The sequence below is a fragment of the Rattus rattus genome, chromosome 8, assembly GCF_011064425.1.
Source record: "Rattus rattus isolate New Zealand chromosome 8, Rrattus_CSIRO_v1, whole genome shotgun sequence".
Lineage (NCBI taxonomy): Eukaryota > Metazoa > Chordata > Mammalia > Rodentia > Muridae > Rattus > Rattus rattus.
Window position 1 is genome coordinate 18,348,343 of NC_046161.1, and position 21,767 is coordinate 18,370,109.

General features: G+C 51.6%; 2 protein-coding genes across 2 annotated transcripts; one reads left to right on the forward strand and one right to left on the reverse strand.

The window, feature by feature from the left end:
• The first annotated feature begins 1,100 nt into the window (after positions 1–1,100).
• On the forward strand, positions 1,101–10,873 carry Cnn1 (calponin 1). Its single transcript, XM_032909694.1, has 7 exons — positions 1,101–1,217; positions 3,011–3,132; positions 6,242–6,308; positions 7,349–7,486; positions 7,752–7,862; positions 9,894–10,040; positions 10,129–10,873. Exons 1-7 carry the CDS (start codon positions 1,155–1,157, stop codon positions 10,372–10,374), a joined length of 894 nt encoding a protein of 297 aa, XP_032765585.1. The 5' UTR covers positions 1,101–1,154; the 3' UTR covers positions 10,375–10,873.
• A 4,188-nt stretch (positions 10,874–15,061) lies between these two features.
• Positions 15,062–19,857, reverse strand: Elof1 (elongation factor 1 homolog). The gene is made up of 4 exons (XM_032910888.1): positions 19,780–19,857; positions 16,161–16,296; positions 15,938–16,008; positions 15,062–15,666 (listed from the first exon to the last, which is right to left on the reverse strand). The coding sequence occupies exons 2-4, from the start codon at positions 16,274–16,276 to the stop codon at positions 15,602–15,604; spliced, it is 252 nt and encodes an 83-aa protein (XP_032766779.1). The 5' UTR covers positions 16,277–16,296; positions 19,780–19,857; the 3' UTR covers positions 15,062–15,601.
• Positions 19,858–21,767: the final 1,910 nt, after the last annotated feature.

Consider the following 21,767-nt stretch of genomic DNA (forward strand, 5'->3'; position numbering starts at 1 on the left):
TGTATATGTGTATGTGTGTGTGAATGTGTGTATGTGTGTGTGTTGCATGTATGTGTGTGTATGTTGTGTGTGTATGTTGTGTGTGTATGGGTGTATATGTTGTGTGTGTCTGTACACACAACAGAGGTCAGAGGAAAGCTTGAAGGAGCTTGTTCTCTCATTCTATTGAGTCCCGGAGTTCAAATTCTAGTCATCAAACTTGTTGCTAAACACCTTAACTCACTAAGTCATATTGCCAGCCTCCCCCTACCCCTTTTAAACTAATGTGTGTGTGTGTGTGTGTGTGTGTGTGTGTGTGTGTGTGTGTGTGTGTGTGTGAGAGAGAGAGAGAGAGAGAGAGAGAGAGAGAGAGAGAGAGAGAGAGAGAGAGAGCGATTCTCAAGCCCAGGCTGTGCTGGAATTCACTATGTAGCCCAGGCTGGTCCCAAACTCTCAGTAGTCTTTTTGATTCAAAGTTCCCAAGTGCTGGGATTACAGGCATGGGTCATCTATGAGCTTAGATCTCGGTTCTTTGCTGCTCCAGCTCCTTGACAGAACTGGGTGCTAGATTCTCTGAACTAGGCACTCTGGAGGTGACATTTCCCCCCTGACCTTTACTGCACCCTCGTGAGGCAAGCACTGTCATTCGACCTTCTAAGATATGGCAATAGAGACCCATGGAGGCAGAGGTTATGTGTAGAGGGTTGGTGTGTGGAGGTCAGTCAGATCATCCTACTACTCTAGGGTTTGGGGTGGGGGTGCAGCAGTCGTGCCTTGGGACTGAAGAGGAGATCAATGACCTCTGAGACAAGGAGACTCAGAGATGGGAGGCAGACACTTGGCATGGGAAGAAGGGTGGAAGAGAGGTGGGCTGTATGAGCACCCCCTTCCCAGAATAAGGCATTCTGCCCCCTAGGTGGAAACAATGACACAGTCAGCTCCCAATACCAAGGCTCTGACATCAGGAGGTGGGGGTGGCCAGAGTATGTGTGAGGTGCCACGCCCCTTGGCAAGCCCCCGTGGCCAATGGGACAGGCTTGGAAGAGCCCGGGGCTGGCTTCTGGACCTTCAAAAACGTGTGAGGAGGGAAGAGGGTGCAGACCTCAGCTCAGCTGCCTGTTGAACTTGTCTGGGTCATCTCGGCACCCCCGCTTTGCCAGAGCCCCCTGGCCAGCATGTCTTCTGCACACTTTAACCGAGGTCCTGCCTACGGCCTGTCTGCTGAGGTAAAGAACAAGGTAAGGCTGGAAGGACTGACAAACACCCTGCGGGGACAGAGCCCTGTTCCCTGAACACCCCTCCCTCCTACCTGTGTCACGCGTCCTAAGACCTGAGAAGAGAAGGAAGATAACGGGTAGGGGCTGTTTTTCTGTTCTTGCAACATCCCAGAGTCCTCAGTTACTTGAGGAGTGAAGTGAAGGGATCCTTAAAAAGAAGTAATCAGAGTGCTGCAAAGATTCCCCACCTGCTCAGAGTCCTTGGTCAATCTTCTCGTTCTTGGGAGGGATGTAGGGGGACAGAGTCCCTACTATTTAAAAAAAAAAAAAAAATCAACTCTGCCGGTCTGCAATTGCATCTTCCTGCCATGGATAGGTAAACTGAGGCTTAGAAAGGAGAAACAAGGAGCTAGGGCGCCAGGTAAGGCAAGTGCAAAGCCAAACCGTCTCCATGACGGGATGGGCAAGCTTCTCGGGACAGGGGACTGCGCGGAGGGGGAGAGGCGGTCCCATTTGACAGAAGGGAACACTGAGGCACTTTCTTTCCAGGGTACCACACAGGAGCTGTGGGGAGAGAGAAGCAGGGATTGAGACCTGGATCCGGTTGGGGTATCCTAGGGGCTGGAGTTCAGGGAATGTGGGGGGCGGGTGCTCTGCCGGAGACTGATGGCAGCGCCGCCCCCTCCCCCCAGCGCCGGCCCAGAGTCGCAGAGGAGCCGCCGCGCCTTATAAGGCGGCCTTGGGCAGCCCGGGCCCGCGCTATATAAGGGCCGGTTTGCTTTATAAAGCCGGGCTGGTGAGGAGGGGGGCGACGGGGCTGGGGCCAGGTAAGGGGCTGCATCCCTCCTCTCCCCATGCAGAAGAAGTGAAGCATCCCTCCATCTCACCACCACCAGGGGCTGGGAGGCTAGCACGCAGGAGGACTGCAGAAAGAACGCAAAGCAGCCTTAGAGACTGGAGACAGGAGGCTGGAGAGCAAGCCAGGAGGGAGATAAGAGCTAGGAGGTTGAGAAGGGAGTCTGCCGAATCCCGCCCCTACTCGGGAAGATGGGATCAGGGCGGAAGCTTTCAAAAACAAAAACAAACAAAAACAAAAAACAAAAACAAAAAAGCCACGAGCCTCACAGCTGCCTGGACAGCTCTTCAGAGATGGGACCCCGAGACTGAGTAAAAGACAGTGTAAAGAGTTGGAGAACAGCAAGAGAGACCAAGCAAGGCAGAGGACAGACCTAAAGAAACAGACAGGCAAGGGTTAGGAGGGGGACAAGATGCTCTCATTTCTAACTAGAGATTGTATGCATGATGACCTGGGACGACCCTGAGACAGCCGTGTGAGCAAGTGAATGGCGTGGAGTTCCAGGTTCCCAGGAAACCAGCACCCAGGGGCTTCTTCTTAGGGTTCCTCCCCACCCCCAGTTGAAGGCATTTCCCCTTCCAACAGGAGAGTGGGGAGGGCTGGGTCAGAGGAAGCTAAGCCCCAAGTTTGGCTTGGAGGGGAAACCAAGGAGCCAAGTGCCGCCCCCACCCCTACCCCCACCCCCAGCTTCAAGGATCTTTCCAGCCCCCTCTTGTCTATTCATTGGTGCCAAACCTCAGAATGCCCGGAATGGCCCCCTGGGCAGGTGCCACCTCAACCCTGGCCCTCAGCCTCCCCCAGCACCCCTCCCCTACTGTGGACACTGAGACAGGATTGCCTTAGTTGGGATGGGGTAGGAGATCCGGCCGATCCGGGCTGGGCCGGGTCCCGGAAAGCCGAAGCCACTCTCTGTTGCCTGTGTCCTAATCACCTGCCTGCATTCCTGTCTCCTCCTCAGCTGGCCCAGAAATACGACCACCAGCGTGAGCAGGAGCTGAGAGAGTGGATCGAGGGGGTGACAGGCCGCCGCATCGGGAGCAACTTCATGGATGGCCTCAAGGACGGGATCATTCTTTGCGAGTGAGTGAGGTTCTTAGGGTGCAGGCCCTGCCCCCAGCCCAGCAGCCCCTCTCCAAATAGCCCCTCGACACCCCCTGATGATCCTGAGCTGGAGTCAGACACTCATATTTGATGCCGCCCCATTCCTTGAAAGGCCAAGAAGACTCAACCTGTGCCAGTTTCACAGGCCGAGATGACAAGTCAGTCAGGTTAAAAACACAGTCAGGTAACCCCAGCACCCTGAGGTGTTTGTTAGGAGAGCATTATTCAGCTACCAGGCCTGTCTGTGAATTCCAGGATCATAGGTAAATGTCAGTGGGCAACAGTGACTGCTTATCACCAGTTTTAATGGCATTGGGAAAGTGTCACAGAATTTATGTAGACCGTCGTTTCCCACTGGCCTCATCACTGGGGAAGATGAAAATCCTCACCGTGGCTTGGCATACACCTGTGACCTTAGCACTGGCAAAGCTGAGGTAGGGTTCAGAATTCTAGGTTAGCCTAGGCTGCATAACCAGACTCTGTCTTCTAACGTGGGGATGGTTGGTGAGGAAGGTGGAGTGCTCTCCTAGCATTCAGGAGCCACTGGGTTCATCTCTTACACAGTATAAAGCCAGGTATGGTGGTGCAGGCCTATAACCCCGGGCACATTAGAGGTGGAGGTAGGAGAATCAGAAATTCAATGTCACCCTTGGCTCCACATTGGGTTTGGACACTAGGCCTGGGGGATCACTCAGTCAGGAAGGGGCTTGCTGTGTAGGTCTAGGGACATGAACCCTGAAACAGAAGGCAGGTCAGAGGGGTGGCTTAGCGATCGACGCACCTGTTCTATGATCAGAAGAACAGAGGTGGGGTCCCGACATCCATGAAGCAAGTCAAACATCCCTGCAAATGCTTGGCTCAGAGGGTTGGGAAGACAGGAAGAACACTAGGATTGATGGCTCCCAGCCCAGCTGAGAGAGCGTGAGCCCCAGGTTCAGGAAGAGACCCTGCCTCAAAAAAATGGGCAGAGAGCAATAGGGGAAGTAGCCAATGTCATTTTGTGGCCTCTACACGTGTGAACAGAGGTGCACACGCTCGCATACATACATACACATTTTTATTATATTTGTTTACTTGTGTGCTCAGAGCTCACATGTATGTGTGCCACACCATGAGTGTGGAGGTTGGAGGACAACTCCCAGAATCAGGCCTCCCCTTGTACCATGGGGCCCCGGGGATGAGACACAGGTGGTCAGGCTTGGCTACAAGCAAGCAGAGCCCAGATGTTCATTGGCCGTCCAGTCGAGCCTATTTGGTAAGCCGCAGGCCTTGTCTCCATGGGAAGATGGAGAGAGGGGACGGAATGCACACAGCCATCCTCTGACTTCCACCTAGGCAGCCCACCTCATGTGTCCCTCCCCAGCACCAAGGTGACTAGCACCTGAGGGCTCACAGGGAAGACTGGCCTCTGGCCTCCGCACACGTAAGCTGCACACGTGCAAACATGCACACAGCACAGAGCAATAGTAGAAGAGACTCTTGCAACCCCTAGCACCAGGTACAAATTCTTTTCTGTACACACATTTGTGAGTGTGAAATGGGGTACATATATTGTATGTGCGCATACAGAGGTCAGAGGGCAAATTGTGAGAGTTGGTTCTCTCCTCTTACCCAGGATTAGAGCGCAAGTCATCAGGTTTGGCAGCAAGTGGCCTTACCCACTGAGCCATCTTGCTGGCCCTCTTTGAAAGACAAACAAAACAACCAAACCAACTGTATTTTTACACGTGGGCGTTTCGGCAGCATGTATGTCTTCCCCTGGATGAGCAGCCAGTGCTCTTCACCGCTGAGCCGTCTTTCTAGCTCCCTCTTTGTTTTTTTTTTTTTGTAGACAGGTTTTCATGTAGCAGAGGTTGGCCTTGAACTCCTCATCCTGCTGCCTCCACCTTCTGAGTGCTGGGATTTTAGGCTAGCATGACCACACACCTAGACATCCCACTTCCCTCTAACGCTGGGCAAGGTTCTGAGCCCAGCTGGGGCCTGTCTGCCTCTCTGAGGTTCACTCTTGGAAAGTTTCTCAGAGGCGCAGTACAGCTCAGCTTCCCCAAGGCCCAAATGCTTGGCAGTTTGTCTTGTTTCATTCCTATCTACCAGGAAGGACCTGGGGCAGGCTGGTGTCTCGGCTAACAGAGAGCTGGCTTAGGCTTGAGCGAAAAGCCAGGGCAGTATAGGACACACATCTAAGCAAGTGTCTTAGTTAGGGTTTTACTGCTGTGAACAGACACCATGACCAAGGCAAGTCTTATAAGGACAACATATAATTGGGGCTGGCTTACAGGTTCAGAGGCTCAGTCCATTATCATCAAGGCAGGAGCATGGCAGCATCCAAGCAGGCATGGTGCAGTCAGAGCTGCAAGTTCTGCATCTTCATCTGGAGGCTGCTAGCAGAATACTGGCTTCCAGGCAGCTAGGATGAGGGTCTTAAGCTCATGCCCACAGTGACACACCTACTCCAACAAGGCCACACTCCTAATAGTGCCACTCCCTGGGCCAAGCTGCCTGAGTTCCATCCCCAGCACTATATAGCTATTGGACCACCCAGCCATTTCCCCAGCCATTCATGTAGTAAGCATTTTATAGAGCTCCTGGTATACACAGGTTTTTGCTCTAGGCACACAGACAGTGAACCAGACTCCACATGGAGCCTACATTATTACTACTGGGGGAAATCGTGCTGGTTCCATACCCAGCACTACTATCACCATGATAAGAAAAGGTTATCAACCAGCCAACCAGATAACCACACTCATGCCAGTAGCAAGAGAGTACAATGAAGAACACCCAACGGGCTGACGATTGGCTCAGTGGGTACAGGCACTTGCCACCAACACTGCTGACCTGAGTTCAATTCCCAGGACCCCATGCTGGAAGGAAAGAACAGAATCCTAAAAGTTGTCCACCGACTTTCACACATGTGTTGCTGACACACAGATTTCCTGCCTGGCAACTGGGTCTAGCTGCCCATGGTTTTGTCCAGCATAAGCATATGCTAGGTACAAAAGTATCCCCTTCTGGCTGTCAACTCTTCCAGCCTAGATCCCGAGGCAACTGGGACTTACCTGCCCCACTCCCTACCTCTCTTTGTTAGATTTATCAACAAGCTCCAGCCGGGATCTGTGAAGAAGGTCAATGAGTCAACCCAGAACTGGCACCAGGTAAGTTCAGACACAACATACTAGTTTGTTTTCTATTTTAGGAATGAGGATTGAACCCAGAGCCTTGATTGTGTTAGGCTGGAGCTCCATTGCCTAGCCACACCCCAGCCCCTCTCCCGGTGATTCTAGGAAGGTGTTCTACCACTGAGCCACACCCCAGCCCCTCCTCACTGGGGGATTCTAGGCAGGGGCTCTACCACTGAGCCACACCCCAGCCCCTCCTCACTGGGGGACTCTAGGCAGGGGCTCTACTTAGACCCACACTCAACCACTGATTTCCACTGTTGGTTTTGTCGAAGCCTCCCCTCACAGTCAGAGGACTACTGTGGTCTTAGTCCTCTCCCACTTGTTTGAGACAAGGTCTCCAACTCTCCATTGGTTTCCCCTGACACCAGGCTGGCAGTCTCCCAAACTGAGGATTCTGTCCCGGCTTCTGGTCTCTCCTATAGGAGTCCTAGGATTTCAGAAGTTCATGCTCTGTATCTGGCTTCTACTTGGTTTTCTGAAGATTTGAACTCGGATCCCAACACTTGTACAGAAAGTGTTTGTTTGCTTGTTTGTTTGTTTGTTTTGTTTGTATTTCTTACCAGAATCACCTTCCTGGCCCCGAATTTTTATTCTGAGACAATGTTTCATTAAGTTGCTCAGCCAGCCCTTGCATTTGCAATCCTGCCTCAGCCTGTCATCACAGGGATGACAGACCTGTGCCACTAAGCCTACTTATTAACTTGATTTTTTAAAAGAACCCTTTTTATGTATTTGTGTGTGTGTGTGTGTGTGTGTGTGTGTGTGTGTGTGTGTGTGTTTGTGTGGACCAGTGCCCACAGAGGCCTGGAAGAGGGTGTCCCCTGGGGATGGAGTTAAGGATTGCGGTGCGTGCTAGGAGTGGAATCTGGATCCTTTGGAAGAGCAGCCAGTGTTCTTAACTACTGAGCATTGAACCCCTTGGTGCTGGAGTTACAGGAGTTCCACTCAATCCTTGACCCCTAGCTCCTCAGCCCTCCACCCTCCCATCTCTGACACAGTCTGTTCCCCTACAGCTGGAGAACATAGGAAATTTCATCAAAGCCATTACCAAGTATGGGGTGAAACCCCACGACATTTTTGAGGCCAATGACCTGTTTGAAAACACCAATCATACACAAGTTCAGTCTACTCTCTTGGCTCTGGCCAGCATGGTGAGTGTGGGGACAGAGTGGGACTGCGACAGGGGCAGGGGCAGGGGCTGGGGCAGGGGCTGGGGCAGGTGGCAGGGGCTGGGGCTGGGGTAGGGGCTGGGGCAGGGGCTGGGGAAGGGGTAGGGGCTAGGACTGGGGCTGGGCTGAGGTCTGATATCTATAGGGGTACTCAGGCCCTTGAGCTTCACAAAGGGTGAGTCACTGGGGGGAAGTGAGGCCTGCTGGAGGCTCATCTGTGGTTCATGCCTTCCTTTCCTCCATGCAGGCCAAGACAAAAGGAAACAAAGTCAATGTGGGGGTCAAATATGCAGAGAAACAAGAGCGGAGATTTGAGCCCGAGAAGTTGAGAGAAGGCAGGAACATCATTGGCCTACAGGTATGGCCCCTTCTTCACATGGGCTGCTCTGGGCTTCGGGTAGCCCAGATCCTAGAGGCTTTGGGGGTCAGGATATTAGTACGAACTTTCGGACTGGGTGGGACACTGGACAGCGTTCCTGATTCCTATTCTCTAATTTGCTCCCCTGCCCATACTTGAAGCAGTTCCTGGCTTTACAGGTCCTTAGGATATTTTTATTTATCTTTACATGTATGCGTGTTCTGCCCACATGTATACCTATGAAGTCTAGTACACACAGAGGCCAGAAGAGGGCATCAGATCCCCTGGACCTGGAGTTATAAACAATCGTTATCAGCCATGTGGGTGCTGGAAAACAAACCCAGAACCTCTGTAAGAGCAGCCTGTGCTCTTAACCACTGAACGATCTCTCCAGCCTCTGGATCCTTTTAAAAAATATTTTAAAAATTATGTTTACATTAGCCTGCATGCATGCATGTATGTATGTGCACCACGGTGTGTGTCGTACCCACAGAGACAAGAGGGTGTCCCCTGGGGATGGAGTTAAGGATTGCTGTGCGTGCTAGGAGTGGAATCTGGATCCTTTGGAAGAGCAGCCAGTGTTCTTAACTACTGAGTATCTCTCCATCCTTTTTACAAATAGGGAAACTAGGTTTGCTAAGCACACCTCCTCCTCCTCCTCTTCCTCCTCCTCCTCCTCCTCCCTCCCCCCTCCTCCTCCCCTCCCCCCCTCCTCCTCCTTCTTCTTCTTCCTTTTCCCCTCCTCCCTCCTCCCCCTCCTCCCCCCTCCTGCCCAGCATTGGTGATTCAGTCTAGGCAGGCACACTGCCTTAGTTACATCTCCAGTCCCCGTCACTTTTCCTTTGTGTGGATGTGCCGGTGGATGTGGGCACATCAGGGTCAGAGGTCTCGGCCACTGTCCCTCCTCAGGAGCCATCCACTTTACCTTGTTTTTGTTTTGAGATAGGGTTTCTCTTTGTAGCCCTGGCTGTCCTGGAACTTGCTATGCAGACCAGGCTGGCCTTAAACTCACAGAGGTCCACCTGCCTCTGCCTCCCAAGTGCTGGCATCAAAGGTGTGCGCCTCCCTATCTGGCCATCTTGCTTTTTGAGACAGAGTCTCTCACTGGGTTTTCTAGTTTGCATTCTGATGTAATAAAACACTAACCAAATCAATTAGGAGGAAGGGGTTCATTTGGCTTGTACTTCCACCTCATAGTACGTACTGGAGAGAAGTCAGGGAAGGAGCTCCAGCAGGAACCCGGAGGCAGGAACTGAAGCAGAGGCCATGGAGAAACATTACTTGCTGGCCTGCTTTCCATGGTTTGCTCAATTTTCTTATATAACTCAGGACCACCTGTCTAGGGATAGCACTGTCCTGTGAGTTGGTTTCCTATGTAAGCCCTTGAGGCAGGCTCTCCTACAGCCCAGGTTAGCCCTGAATTCACTATTCAAAGCTAGCCTTGGGCTACTCTTCTGATCCTCCTTCCTCTACCTCCTGGGTACAACTTTTATCCTGACACGGGGTCTTGCTAAGTTGCTCAGGCTGGTGGCCTTTTTACCTTGCCATCCTCCTTCCTCGGGCTCCCCATCGAGTAGCTAGGACTACAGACCTGTGCCGGCAGCCCCAGCTTGACCTACTGCCCTTCTCTTTCATTTATTTTACTGTTTGAGACAAGTTCTCACTGTGTGTCTCAGACTGCCCTGGAACTCACCACGTAGACCAGGCTGGCTTCAAACTCACTGAGATCCGCCTGCCTCTGCCTTCTCACGTTCTCTCCCTTCACTATGTGGGTCGTGTGGGTCAGACTCAGGTGATCAGGCTTGGAGGCGAGACCCTCTACCCACTGAGCCATCCGTCTCTCAGGGCTGACCTTCAACTTCTCATCCTCTCGGGATTACAGCTGTGGGCCGCCACACAGCGGCAGGATGTGGGCCACACATTGAATCTGAAAGCTTGGTCATCTAATATCCCTACTCTGTCTGACCTCCTGCTCTTGTATCTCACAGGGATACCCTGTAGTCCTCATTGATTAATTAATCTCTTTCCTAGATGGGCACCAATAAGTTTGCCAGTCAGCAGGGCATGACAGCCTATGGTACCCGGCGTCACCTCTATGATCCCAAACTGGGTACGGATCAACCCCTGGACCAGGCGACTATCAGTCTACAGATGGGTACCAACAAGGGCGCCAGCCAGGTTTGTGTAGTCAGTGGGACACCCCAGTGAGCTGTGGTGGGGGAGTGGGGCTGCTACCGTGGCCTGACCGCTGTTCCTTCTCCTTTAGGCTGGCATGACTGCACCAGGCACCAAGCGGCAGATCTTTGAGCCAGGTCTGGGCATGGAACACTGTGACACACTCAACGTCAGCTTGCAGATGGGCAGCAACAAGGGGGCCTCACAGAGGGGCATGACAGTGTATGGGCTGCCCCGCCAGGTGTATGATCCCAAGTACTGCCTGACCCCGGAATATCCAGAGCTGGACGAGCCCACCCACAATCACCACCCACACAACTACTATAACTCTGCCTAGGGGCCCCCAAGGGGCTGGCTGCTGCTCTTGGCTGGACCCAGCTGGCCCAGCCAACCCCATCTCCTGCATGGCGTCCTCCAGCCCCCTGGCACCTGCCTATAGGGTTACAGTTTGGGGAGATCAGGCCGAGGGGGGCAATGGGAAGAAGGGGGCCCCCTCATCCCTGGAGCTTTCCCAGGGCCCAACATAGAATTGGGTGTCCCCAACACCACCCAAAGGAAGCACTGAGTAAAGCCATTTCAGCTTCCCCCTTTACTCCCTCACAAGTAAGTACCTCCCAGAACCAGAAACCCTTCAAGCGAAGCCCCCAGAACCCAGGCTTGGCCTGACCCCTGCCCCCTTCCTGCAACGGGAGCAGAATGCATGCCTGGAAATGCAGTGGACACACACGCAGTTTGGTTTTGCAGTGACTGGCGTTTGTGGATGTGACAGCAGCGTTTGTAACTTGAACACTTTCTTTTTCTATTTCACTGGAGCACAATAAATGGCTGTGACATCATCGGAGTCTTGGGCCAGTTGTTTAGGAGCGTGGCTTGGTTAGCCTGCATCCTCCCACGTATTTAGGAGGTAGGCATACCCTCCTGCGTACACTAGGGCCAGTGAGATGGCTCAGAGCTGGTACAGGCACTTGACAGCAAGCTTACGGCCTAAGTTTAATCCTTGAGACCCACATGGTCGAAAAAAACCAGTTTCTGCCATGTTCTCTGACCTCCACACACAGGCCATGTGATAGATATCCTTCCTTAAATATGTATTTAAAAATTACATACACACCTACAGACCTTACACCACTAGGTAGGCACGTTGCAAATATCACATACATTTAAGCAGAATGATCAGGAGTGTCCTGGGAGGGGTCCCAGACGGTGTGCAAGTGGTGTGCACTGGTGCTATTGGGCCGGGTAATGTACCCAATGTTGGCAGGGCAGTTGAGTAGTTAACCTCAGGGCGTGGCTTTCTCTACAGGCCTGCCCTGTGCCCAGAGATATCTTTTTTCTTCTTAAAACTGGATCCCATGAGCTGGTGAGATGTCACAACTGTAAAGGTGTGTTGTGTGAAACAAAGGTGTTTGCTGCCAAGTCTGACGACTTTCAGTTTGAACCCCAGGTCCTATGCGCTGAAGGACCAACTCCATTAAACTGTCCTCTACCTCTTGCTACCGAATGCATGCACCCACTCACAATTTTTTCCCCTCCCTCCCCCCACAATTTTTTTTTGGCTTTTTGAGACAGGTGTGTGTGTGTGTGTGTGTGTGTGTGTGTGTGTGTGTGTGTGTGTTTTGTAGTTCTGGTTGTCCTAAAACTTGCTCTTTTGACCATGCTAGCATTGTACTCACAGAGATCTGCCTACCTCTGTCTCCTGAGTGCTGGGTCCACCATCATTCAGCAATAAATGTCTTTGGGAAAAAAACAAAACAAAACAAACCCACAAACTGAGTCCCAGGGCTGGCCTAGGTTCCTGAAAGTCTAGACAGGATTTTAACATCACCTTACTTTAGCAAGGACCCTATTCTCTTGAAGAAGGCTCTAGGTATTCTGCCTGGACTACCTGTCCGCTGGCCAGCTCTCCAGAGAATACAGAAAGATGGGAAGGAACCCAGTCTCGTCCCCACTCCACCAGTCCCAGGGCAGAGGTCGAGGCTGTAACCCTGGGCAATACCTGAAACTTTGCACACAGACACATAGACCCTGGCCTCATAAGCTGGACTCCAGGCATCTTGGCCCCTTTGATCTGGAGGGCTATGCTGAGGGCAGGAACCTAACTAGCCCAGGCTTGGCCTGTCAGTCAGATAGGGTGGCACTGATGTCAGCTCTGGGTGCCCCATCTAATGAGAAACCTACCTACCATTGTTGCCTGGGGACCCTGGCTCCAGCCAAGCCTAAAGGACCTCAGTGCACCAAGGGACATATCACCGAAGGGTGAATCAGGAGATAAGATCTGGCAGCCCAGCCTAGCGGCCATCATTCCTGGGTCAGCTTAACGCCAGGTTCTGCCACTGGTTCACTCAGCACGACTCTGGCAGTTTCTCCTGTGTTGTATACACAACTCTGTGTGCGGGCATGCGCATGCGTGAGCATGAGGTCAGAGGCTGATTCGCCTGGTCCTGGGTTAGCCTGCATTTTACTTTTGGAGACAGGGTCCTCCCTGATCCCAGAGCTCACTGATGTGGTGAGGTTGGCAGCCATCAAGCCCCAACGATGTCATCTGTCCATTTCTCCTTCCCCTGTGTTGAGGTACACATGGGCGCTAGGGACTTGATCTCAGGTCAAGTTCTTCCCTGGCAGTCACCTCCTGAGCTCTCTACAAGAGACATACCCTGAGGAGCTCTAAACCACAGAGGAGGGGCTGAACCACTTGGTTCAAGTCTCCTGTCACCCTGAGACCCTGTGAGGGCACAGAGCACTCTCCCATGCCATTAAGAGTGTCTACCCAGTCACAGCCTCCAGCCTTCTAAGAGCCCTTACCCCCCTTAAAAATGTCCCTCCTGTGACCATTACTTTCCCAGTGGCCCAAAGCACCCTGAACTTGAGACCTCAGCCCAGGACCTGGAGTTAAAATGGTGGGTTGTGAAGCCAAGGTCCTTCTTTGCATCTAAGGCTGCAGGAACGTGGGCATCAGCCCTCCCTTATCTGGGCACCTGCTTCCCCTTCACAGGGTGGCTGCCAGCACGCAGCCGGATATCCAGTGTGGGTGTCAACTTTTGAGTGTCACCTCCTTTGGGTCACCCGTCTAGAAGTCTTGTGTTTATGTGGATATACAAGTGTGCCAAGGGTCAGCCTCAGCTGGTGGTCCCCACTTGCTATCTGTGTTTTCTATTAAAACGTTTTATTTGGGCTGGAAAGATGGCTCAGTGGTTACGAGCACTACCTGCTCCTATAGAGGACCAGGGTTCAGTTCTCATCACCCATGTCAGCATGACTGTCTGAAACTACAACTCCACGGGACCCGGCACCCTTTTCCTGATCCTCAGGGACACATTCATGTGTCACTACCACTTGCAACTCCAGTTTGAGATCCAATACTCACTTCTGGACTCAACACTGCATGCAGGTGGCGCAGATACCCAGGCAAAACGTCATTACACATAAAACCCTTTCTAAAATGTGTACACAGTTTAAATCCTTAGTGTGCGGGTGCGACGGAGCATGTGTGCTCAAAGGACCCTCGGAGGTTGGTTCTCTCCTCCCACCACGTGGGGCTTGAGGACAGAGCTTAGATTGTCAAGCTGACACAGCAAACACCTGCCAATTGAGACATTTTGTTGGCCTGGGTTTGTGACTTAGAAAAAAATTTACTATTTTGTGTGTGATGCGCGTGGTGCCGGGTTTTGTGTGCTACAGGGCCTATGTGGAGGTCACAGAACAACTTTCAGGAGTCAGCTTTCTTCCTAGTCCCGAGGGACTGAGTTCAGGGCATCAAGCTGACACACCTGACCTTTGTTAGGAGACCAGGTCTCTATGCAGCTTTGGCTGGGGCAGACCACTTGCCTCAGACTCAGATCTTCCTATCCCTGCCTCCTCCTGAGTGCTGAAAACTGGCCTGGCAGTTGAGAGCACTTGCCATTCCTCCAGAGGACCTGAGTGCAGTCCTTAGCACCCACGTCAGGTCACCCAGAATGCTCTGTGATCCTCAGCTCAGGGAGATCCCATGCCTTTACCCTCAGGCACCTCTGCTCACATGCACAAGCTCATACACATACATGTAATTAGAATAAAAACCAAATCTTTCAAAGTGTGTGCTACCAAGCCCAGCACAACCATGTTTTGAGACACGTCTCTCACTGGCCCGGAACTAGCCAACTAGACAAGGCTGTCTGTTTGTCAGCCCCCTCAGCACTGGACTTACTGGGCCCAGGGCATTCAGCCATACCCGGCGTTTTCATGTGGTTCCTGGGGATCAGCTACGGTCCTCATGTTTGCGGAGCAAAGGCTTTACTGGATGAACTATTTCCCTACCGTCTCTATGGTTTTTACTGCTGCTGTAAACACAAAGCCATCTAGACGTGTGTCTGGTTCACTGGTGTCCTGGTGTCCTGCACACCCACAATCATCCACTGGGCAGTGTTTGAAGTGGTGTCGTATCTCTGTAATTCCGCCATTTAAAGGGCTGGGGCACAAGGATGAGTTTGAGACTGCTCTGGACTGCACAGTGAGATCTTGTCACTAGTTGGATGTGGTGGCACACGCCTTTCATCTCAACACTCGGACATAGGCAAGCTGACCTCTGAGCACAAGGCCAACCCGGTCCACAGTAAGATCCTATGTCACCTCACTCCCCTCCCCCAAACCAAGCCAAACCAAGCATCTTCCACCAGGAATTTAGACTGCAGCTCAACTGGTAGAGTGTCTAACATGCACAAAGACCTGGGTTCAGTCCGGTCCACGGCACCACATGAACTAATGTGTTAGTGCACACCTATAATCGCAGCACTTGGCGACAGACAGGGGATCAGGAATTTAAGGCCGCTCTCAGGATTATTGCAAGTTCAAGGCCAGCCTGGTATATGATATCCTACCTTCTAATCACTAAGCCTGTCCTTACAAAGAAAACAAAAGTTCAAAAAACTGACCAAACCATACGTCATAGAGTCAAAACAATCTCTCTTGAATGCCTCAGTCCTGAATCCCCCCTCCCCTTCTGACCCTGGGGCTGCCTCATACCCAAGAAAGTACAGACAGGCAAGGGATACACACTGGCTGCTTTATTGACAGGCTCATGAGGGACAGCTGTATTCCAAATAAGCCCCTACACCTTTTCTACAAAGGCAAACAAGAAAAATGGTGTGCCCCAGCAAATCCCAGCCAAGGGACCTGGGTAGACCACAAGCACTAGGAGGCTGGGAAGGAGAGAAAGTCCAGTTCCTCAAGGGCAAGGTGCTGGTGAGGTGGCTGAGGTGATTGGAGATCCTACAGCTATCCCCTGACTGGGATGTCAGGGACCGTCACCGGAGAAGACAGTGGGCTGGAGAAGGGAGCACTCGAAGGCTTTCAGTCACTTGAGGCATAGGGTTCTGTGAGGAATCCTGGACTGCATGGTGAGACACAGCAATCACTCTTCTCCATCCCGGCAGTCACATCTGCAGCCATGTGTGCAGATACTCATTCACACCACTCCACACACACAGAGGGAGGGCTGGCCCGGCGCTGGACCTACACCCTGGAGCCCAGGAATGTCTCTGGATCAGTAGCCAGAGTGGGGGCTTCGGGGGAGCAGGTCCGTGACATCGCTACTGATTGGCTGCCTCGCAGGCGTCTATCCAGTCGCTGTACACATCCACGGGTTCTGACAGGTCTGGAGCAGGGTCAAGGATAATTTGTGGCAATGAAGCCCCTTGTCAGGCACATCTCTGCTATGATGGGGTCCATCGGACCCCTGCCCTATGCCTTGTCGCTCAGTGTTAAACCAGTAGACGATATCAATTTCCCTAGATGGCCACAAGGCCAGGGCTGCAGGAGTGACCATGTTCACTGTCTCTGGTCACCAGCCCCCAGGCAGGTCAGGACAGCCCGACTCCCACCCATTTCTCTCATTCCCCAAGAATGAGCCAATTTCCCAAGGATACATGTGATGGGTGTCTGGAATTCCTCTAGGCACACGGTACAGGAGATGACTCCAGTGTTTCGAGCCCGGTCCCTGCAGTGAGACAAGGTGGACGTATGCATGAGAACAAGCCCTGAGCCCGTGGAGGTGACCTTGCCAGCAGGAAGGCCCAGAGTGAGCAAGGTGGGAGACAGAGGCCTGGGTGCCCACACAAGAAGGCTGGCCCACCCTGAACACCCACTCACATTTTCACATCACAAGACTTCTCGTGGTTGCAGAAAGGGCAGGTAAACTGAGTCTCCAAGGTGCCTGTCATCTTCTTCTTGGGGGGTGGCTTCCGTTTAGACTTCCTTCGTCCCATAACTGCAGAGGGGATGAAACCTGTGGTACAGGGAACGGGGTCAGAGGCTGGTAGCAGTTGACCACTCTCTTCCTCTGCATCCCCTAGAAACAGGCCACAGGCAACCAGCAGTGCTCCGTGGAGAAGGGAAGATGTATACCCTGTCGTCACCCAGGCTCCTGGGCCTGGGCAAAACTGTCCCTGTGTACACCCTGGGCAGCAGGGCCAAGAACAGCCTTTAGCCTTGGTTTCCCAACTTCCTGTTTGTCTTTAGGTAGGTCACTTAGGATCTCTGTGCTCAGGGTCTCAAGGGAAGATGGGGTGGACAGCTAGCTGGAGAGAAAACAGGACAGAGAGGGGTTCTGACATAATGCCATGCTGTTATGGGATGAGAGAGTTAAGTCTAAAGAGTGACTGAAGGCGAAGTTAAGGGCAGGAAGATGGCTTAGTGGACAAAAGTACCAACCACGACAATATGGCAACCCTAGTTCAATTCCAGAAACCTATAAAAAGACAGGCACAGTGGCTCAAATCTGAAACCCTAGCATTCTGACATGGAGGTGGGAGGCAGAGACAGGATTGTGTGGGAACTCACTGGCTGGTTAGCCTGGACTACATAGGGATGGGGCAGAAACAGGTTGGAAGGTGAGGACAGATTCCCCAGAATCGTTCTCTGACTTCCACATGCACGATGTGTGCCTCCTCTGACCAAATACAGAGTCTCCATCAGGAATGGGGATCTAGGGGACAGGAGTGGACGGCAGTGATCGAGACGGGGACATGTCAACTGAATCGGTGCCAGTTTGGGGTGGGGCTGTGATGGGGACATATAAGGTTGGGAGGAGAGACCCAGATAGCCGGTATGTTCATGGGCTTTTTGCTCCCAGCACTCTGGAGGCAAAGGCAGGAAGATCTTTATGAGTTCGAAGCCAGCCTGGTCTACATACTGAGTTCTAGGGCAGCCAGTGCTACATAGTCAAGACAAAGGTCTCACATAGCCCAGGCCTGGCCTCTTTCCCAAATAGCAGAGGATGACTTTGAGCTCCTGATCCTCCCACTTCTACCTGACAAGTGTTGGGCTACAGCATTCCTGGTCTCCACATGACATAGTCGTAGACAATACCGATTATCAACCTGTCAGAATCCACACCAACTCAGGACAGCCTGGACATGACAGCTATCAAGTGTCCCGTACAGAAATCTAAGACATAGGAAGAGGTGGGTGTGGAGAGATGACCATCTCAGTGAGAGGGGCGCCAAGAGGGCAGACACGGTGGCAGTGGGCAAGGAGGGGGCGGCAGCTATCACTAAGCTGCTGCGAGGCACTGCACTCAGCCTGCCTTTGCAGTCATTGATCTCCATGGCACCTCCAGATCCACCAGACCACAGCCACCCACCATTTCTAGGCCAGACCCCCTAGGACAGGAGCCACTCCTCGAGAATGGAGAATACGGTTACATTCAGTTGTCTGCCACTGGTCAGTGCCCTCCCTCCTTTTGAGACACTGTCCCTGTACTCCAGGGCTGGTCTGGAACTCACTATGAAGACCTGCCTCTGCCTTCCATGTGTGGAGATTAAAGGGACGCACCAGGCCATTCGGCCATGTATGTACTGTAACAGGGTCTCACTGTATAACTCTGATCTAGAATTATCTATGTAGAACAGGCTAGCCTCAACCTCACAGAGATCTGCCAGCCCCTGCCTGGGATTGAAGGTGTACATGTGCCATCACAGTTGGCTTTTGTATTAAAGGAAGGAAGAAAAGAAAGGAAGGAAGGAAGGAAGGAACCGGAAAACGTCAGCATGTTAGTGTATGCCAGAAGTTCAGAACCCAGGAGGCTCAGGCAGGAGGGTGGAAAATCCATCTCAAGTTGGAGTCTAGTCTGAGCTAGTCCTCCCCACACTGTAACCCCAGCCCTTCGGATCCCTGAAAGCTGGAGGCCAGCCTGGGCAACTAAACAAATCCAAATCTACTGTCTAAAATAAACCAAAGGAAGCACACAGACATACATGCAGGCAAAGCATCCATCTATCCATCTATCCATCCATCCATCCATCCATCCATCCACCCATCCATCTATTTGATGAAAATAAAAACCTGTGTTAATAAATATTTAACTCTTAACATGAAAACTCAACAGGGTTTCTCTGTGTAGTCCTCTCTGTCCTGGAACTCACTCTGTAGACCAGGCTCAGAGTTCTGAGTTCCTCATCCGCCTGCCTCTGTCTCTTGAGGCTGAGATTAAAGGCACGTGCCACCCACCATCATAGCACGTATAAGGCTCAAGGGCAGAGGTTCTGAACCTGTGGGTTTTGGGGTCCCATATCAGATACCCTGAATCCCAGACACATAAGATAAAAATAAATCTTCAAAATTTCTGTATTAAGTTACCGATGACAGGTTCTGAAGAAAACTTGTAACTGGACGAATGCTATTGCTATGAGGCTATTAGAGATTAATGCGGGTTTCTAAGATGGGGCTATTCTGGGTGAAGGGGGATCAGGAAGGATCTTTTCTTCTAGAGTCATTTCAGATGAAGCCTGGATAATGAGCTTTGATGCCAAGCCAGCCAGGAAGAGGGGAGTACCTGAAAAGAGTCTGGGCCAGATGAAGGCTCTTTTCATCGTTTTACTTCAGAAGCTCTGAGGGCAACAGGGACAAAATGTGAGATTCAGAAAGGCCAGATCCTGAAGGTGAAGTGTAGCCAGGTCCAGAGCCCAGCTGTCAACTGCAGATATGTTTACTTCCCTTCCCATCTGACCCTGGCAACCAGCTACAATAGAATCACAGACAGGACATCATGGCCCAGCCTGGCCCAGCTGGTTACAGACATTGCTGCCAAGCCCGAAAAGCTGAGTTTGAATCCACATAAAGGTGTTAAGAGAGGATGTATCCCGCAAGTTGTTAATTAATTTCTGTATACATTATACACATACAGAAAAAATGCAGGACGAAAGGGCAAGGAAGATGGCTCGGCAGGTGAAGATGCCGGTTGCCAAGCTTGATAGCCTGAGTTCAACTCCCTGGGCTCTCACGGTGAAGAGAGAGCCGACTCCTCTAGCTGTCCTCTGTACACACACACACACACCATCCAAAACTAACTCACAATCACCATAAACTCCTCACAGGTCCTTCGGCGTCTACAACCCTACCCATCAATCTCTGAGGAAGGATTTCACTTTGGTCACTGCTCAATCCCCGGCACCTACAGTGCCTGGTATACCTTATGCACTTAATAACTACTTGTTGAACGAATCAGTGAGTTTCCCTGAATCTGTTTCTGTGTGGCCCCAGCATCCACGGGCAAACCGCAGCCTGCGAACAAGCCATGGTGTCCTGAGGCGACCGGGACAGCGGGAAGGGGCGCCGCCCGCTCGCCCACCTACAGGGGTCCAGGGGTCAGGCTCCCCACGCGGTCGTCCTCAGAGCCATGCCCGGGCCTTGGCTCTATGCTCTGCGGGCGATAAAGAGAAGAGCGCCGGTCCGCCCAGCCCAACGCCCGCCCGCGAGACCCTACACTTACTTGTACCAACCCTGCCTCTCAGCCAAGGCTGCTTCACCCAGGAGACGCTAACTTCCGGCCCTTAACGGAAGCGGAAATATCGCTTTGTGTTTCCCGCCCACTCCTTAACCAAGTAAATGGGCGTGTAGACCCTACCTCCAACCGCCTGTCTCCGCGCAATTGTTACAGCGCATGCGCCGTCCCGCTCATTCGTTAGCAAATTTCTAGGGATGTCTGTGATTGAATCAGCAGGAGCGGTGGCTCCATCTGTAGTCTGGTTAAGGTCCTTGCCTGTGATCATCGCTCTGGATTCGTCTCACTTGTCTTACCCTCTTGAAAACCTAGATTTTCCGAACCTCCATGCTCACTCTAGATGTACATTCTTTTTTTTTTTTTTTCGGAGCTGGGGACCGAACCCAGGGCCTTGCTCTTGCTAGGCAAGCGCTCTACCACTGAGCTAAATCCCCAACCCCTCCATGCTTACTCTAATACCCTAACCCTAGAAGAGACTAGTTAGGAAGAGGAAGGGAATCACGGTGAGTGAGAGACAAGAGAACTGGTAAGGGGGTTAATATGGTCAAAGCACATTGTATTAGTTTCTCTAGTCACAGAACTTATGGAATGTGTCTTTATATTGAGGGAATTTATTGTGATGACTTACCGTCTGTGGTCCAACTACCCCAACAATGGTCGGCTGTGAGTGGGAAATCCAAGAATTTAGTAGTTGCACAGTCGTCCCACGAGGCTAGGTGTTTCAGCTGGTCTTCTGTAGAAGTAGGTCCCAACAGATGTGCTGGCGAGGAAACTCAAGCAGGCGGAGTGAATCTTCCTTCTTCCAATGTCTTTATATAGGTCTCCAGTAGAAGGTGTGGTCAGATTAAAGGTGTGTCCCAACGGCATATACAGGAGACTAGCTGAGACATCTAGTGGAGAAGATGTGATCAGATTAAAGGCGTGTACAACCGGCATATACAGGAGACTAGCTGAGACATCTAGTGGAGAAGATGTGGTCAGATTAAAGGCGTGTACAAGCGGCATATAAAGGAGACTAGCTGAGACATCTAGTGGAGAAGGTGTGGTCAGATTAAAGGCGTGTACAACCGGCATATACAGGAGACTAGCTGAGACATCTAGTGGAGAAAGTGTGGTCAGATTAAAGGCGTGTACAACCGGCATATACAGGAGACTAGCTGAGACATCTAGTGGAGAAAGTGTGGTCAGATTAAAGGCGTGTACAACCGGCATATACAGGAGACTAGCTGAGACATCTAGTGGAGAAGATGTGGTCAGATTAAAGGCGTGTACAACCGGCATATACAGAAGACTAGCTGAGACATCTAGTGGAGAAGGTGTGGTCAGATTAAAGGCGTGTACAACCGGCATATACAGAAGACTAGCTGAGACATCTAGTGGAGAAGATGTGGTCAGATTAAAGGTGTGTACAACCGGCATATACAGAAGACTAGCTGAGACATCTAGTGGAAGAAGATGATTAAAGGTCAGATTAAAGACTAGCTGAGACATTAGAAAGTGTGGTCAGATTAAAAGGCAAGTACAACCGTATATACAGAAGACTAGCTGAGACATCTAGTGGAGAAGATGTGGTCAGATTAAAGGTGTGTACAACCGGCATATACAGAAGACTAGCTGAGACATCTAGTGGAGAAGATGTGGTCAGATTAAAGGCGTGTACAACCGGCATATACAGAAGACTAGCTGAGACATCTAGTGGAGAAGATGTGGTCAGATTAAAGGTGTGTACAACTGGCATATACAGGAGACTAGCTGAGACATCTAGTGGAGAAGATGTGGTCAGATTAAAGGCGTGTACAACCGGCATATACAGAAGACTAGCTGAGACATCTAGTGGATTGGATTAGATTCTTAGACATTTTGTTCACAGCTAGCCATTGTTGGATTAGTTAGACGTACTCTAGGAGAGAGAGGGAGAGAGAGAGAGAGAGAGATTCATTCAATAAATTCTGTAACTCTAGAGAACCCCAACTAAT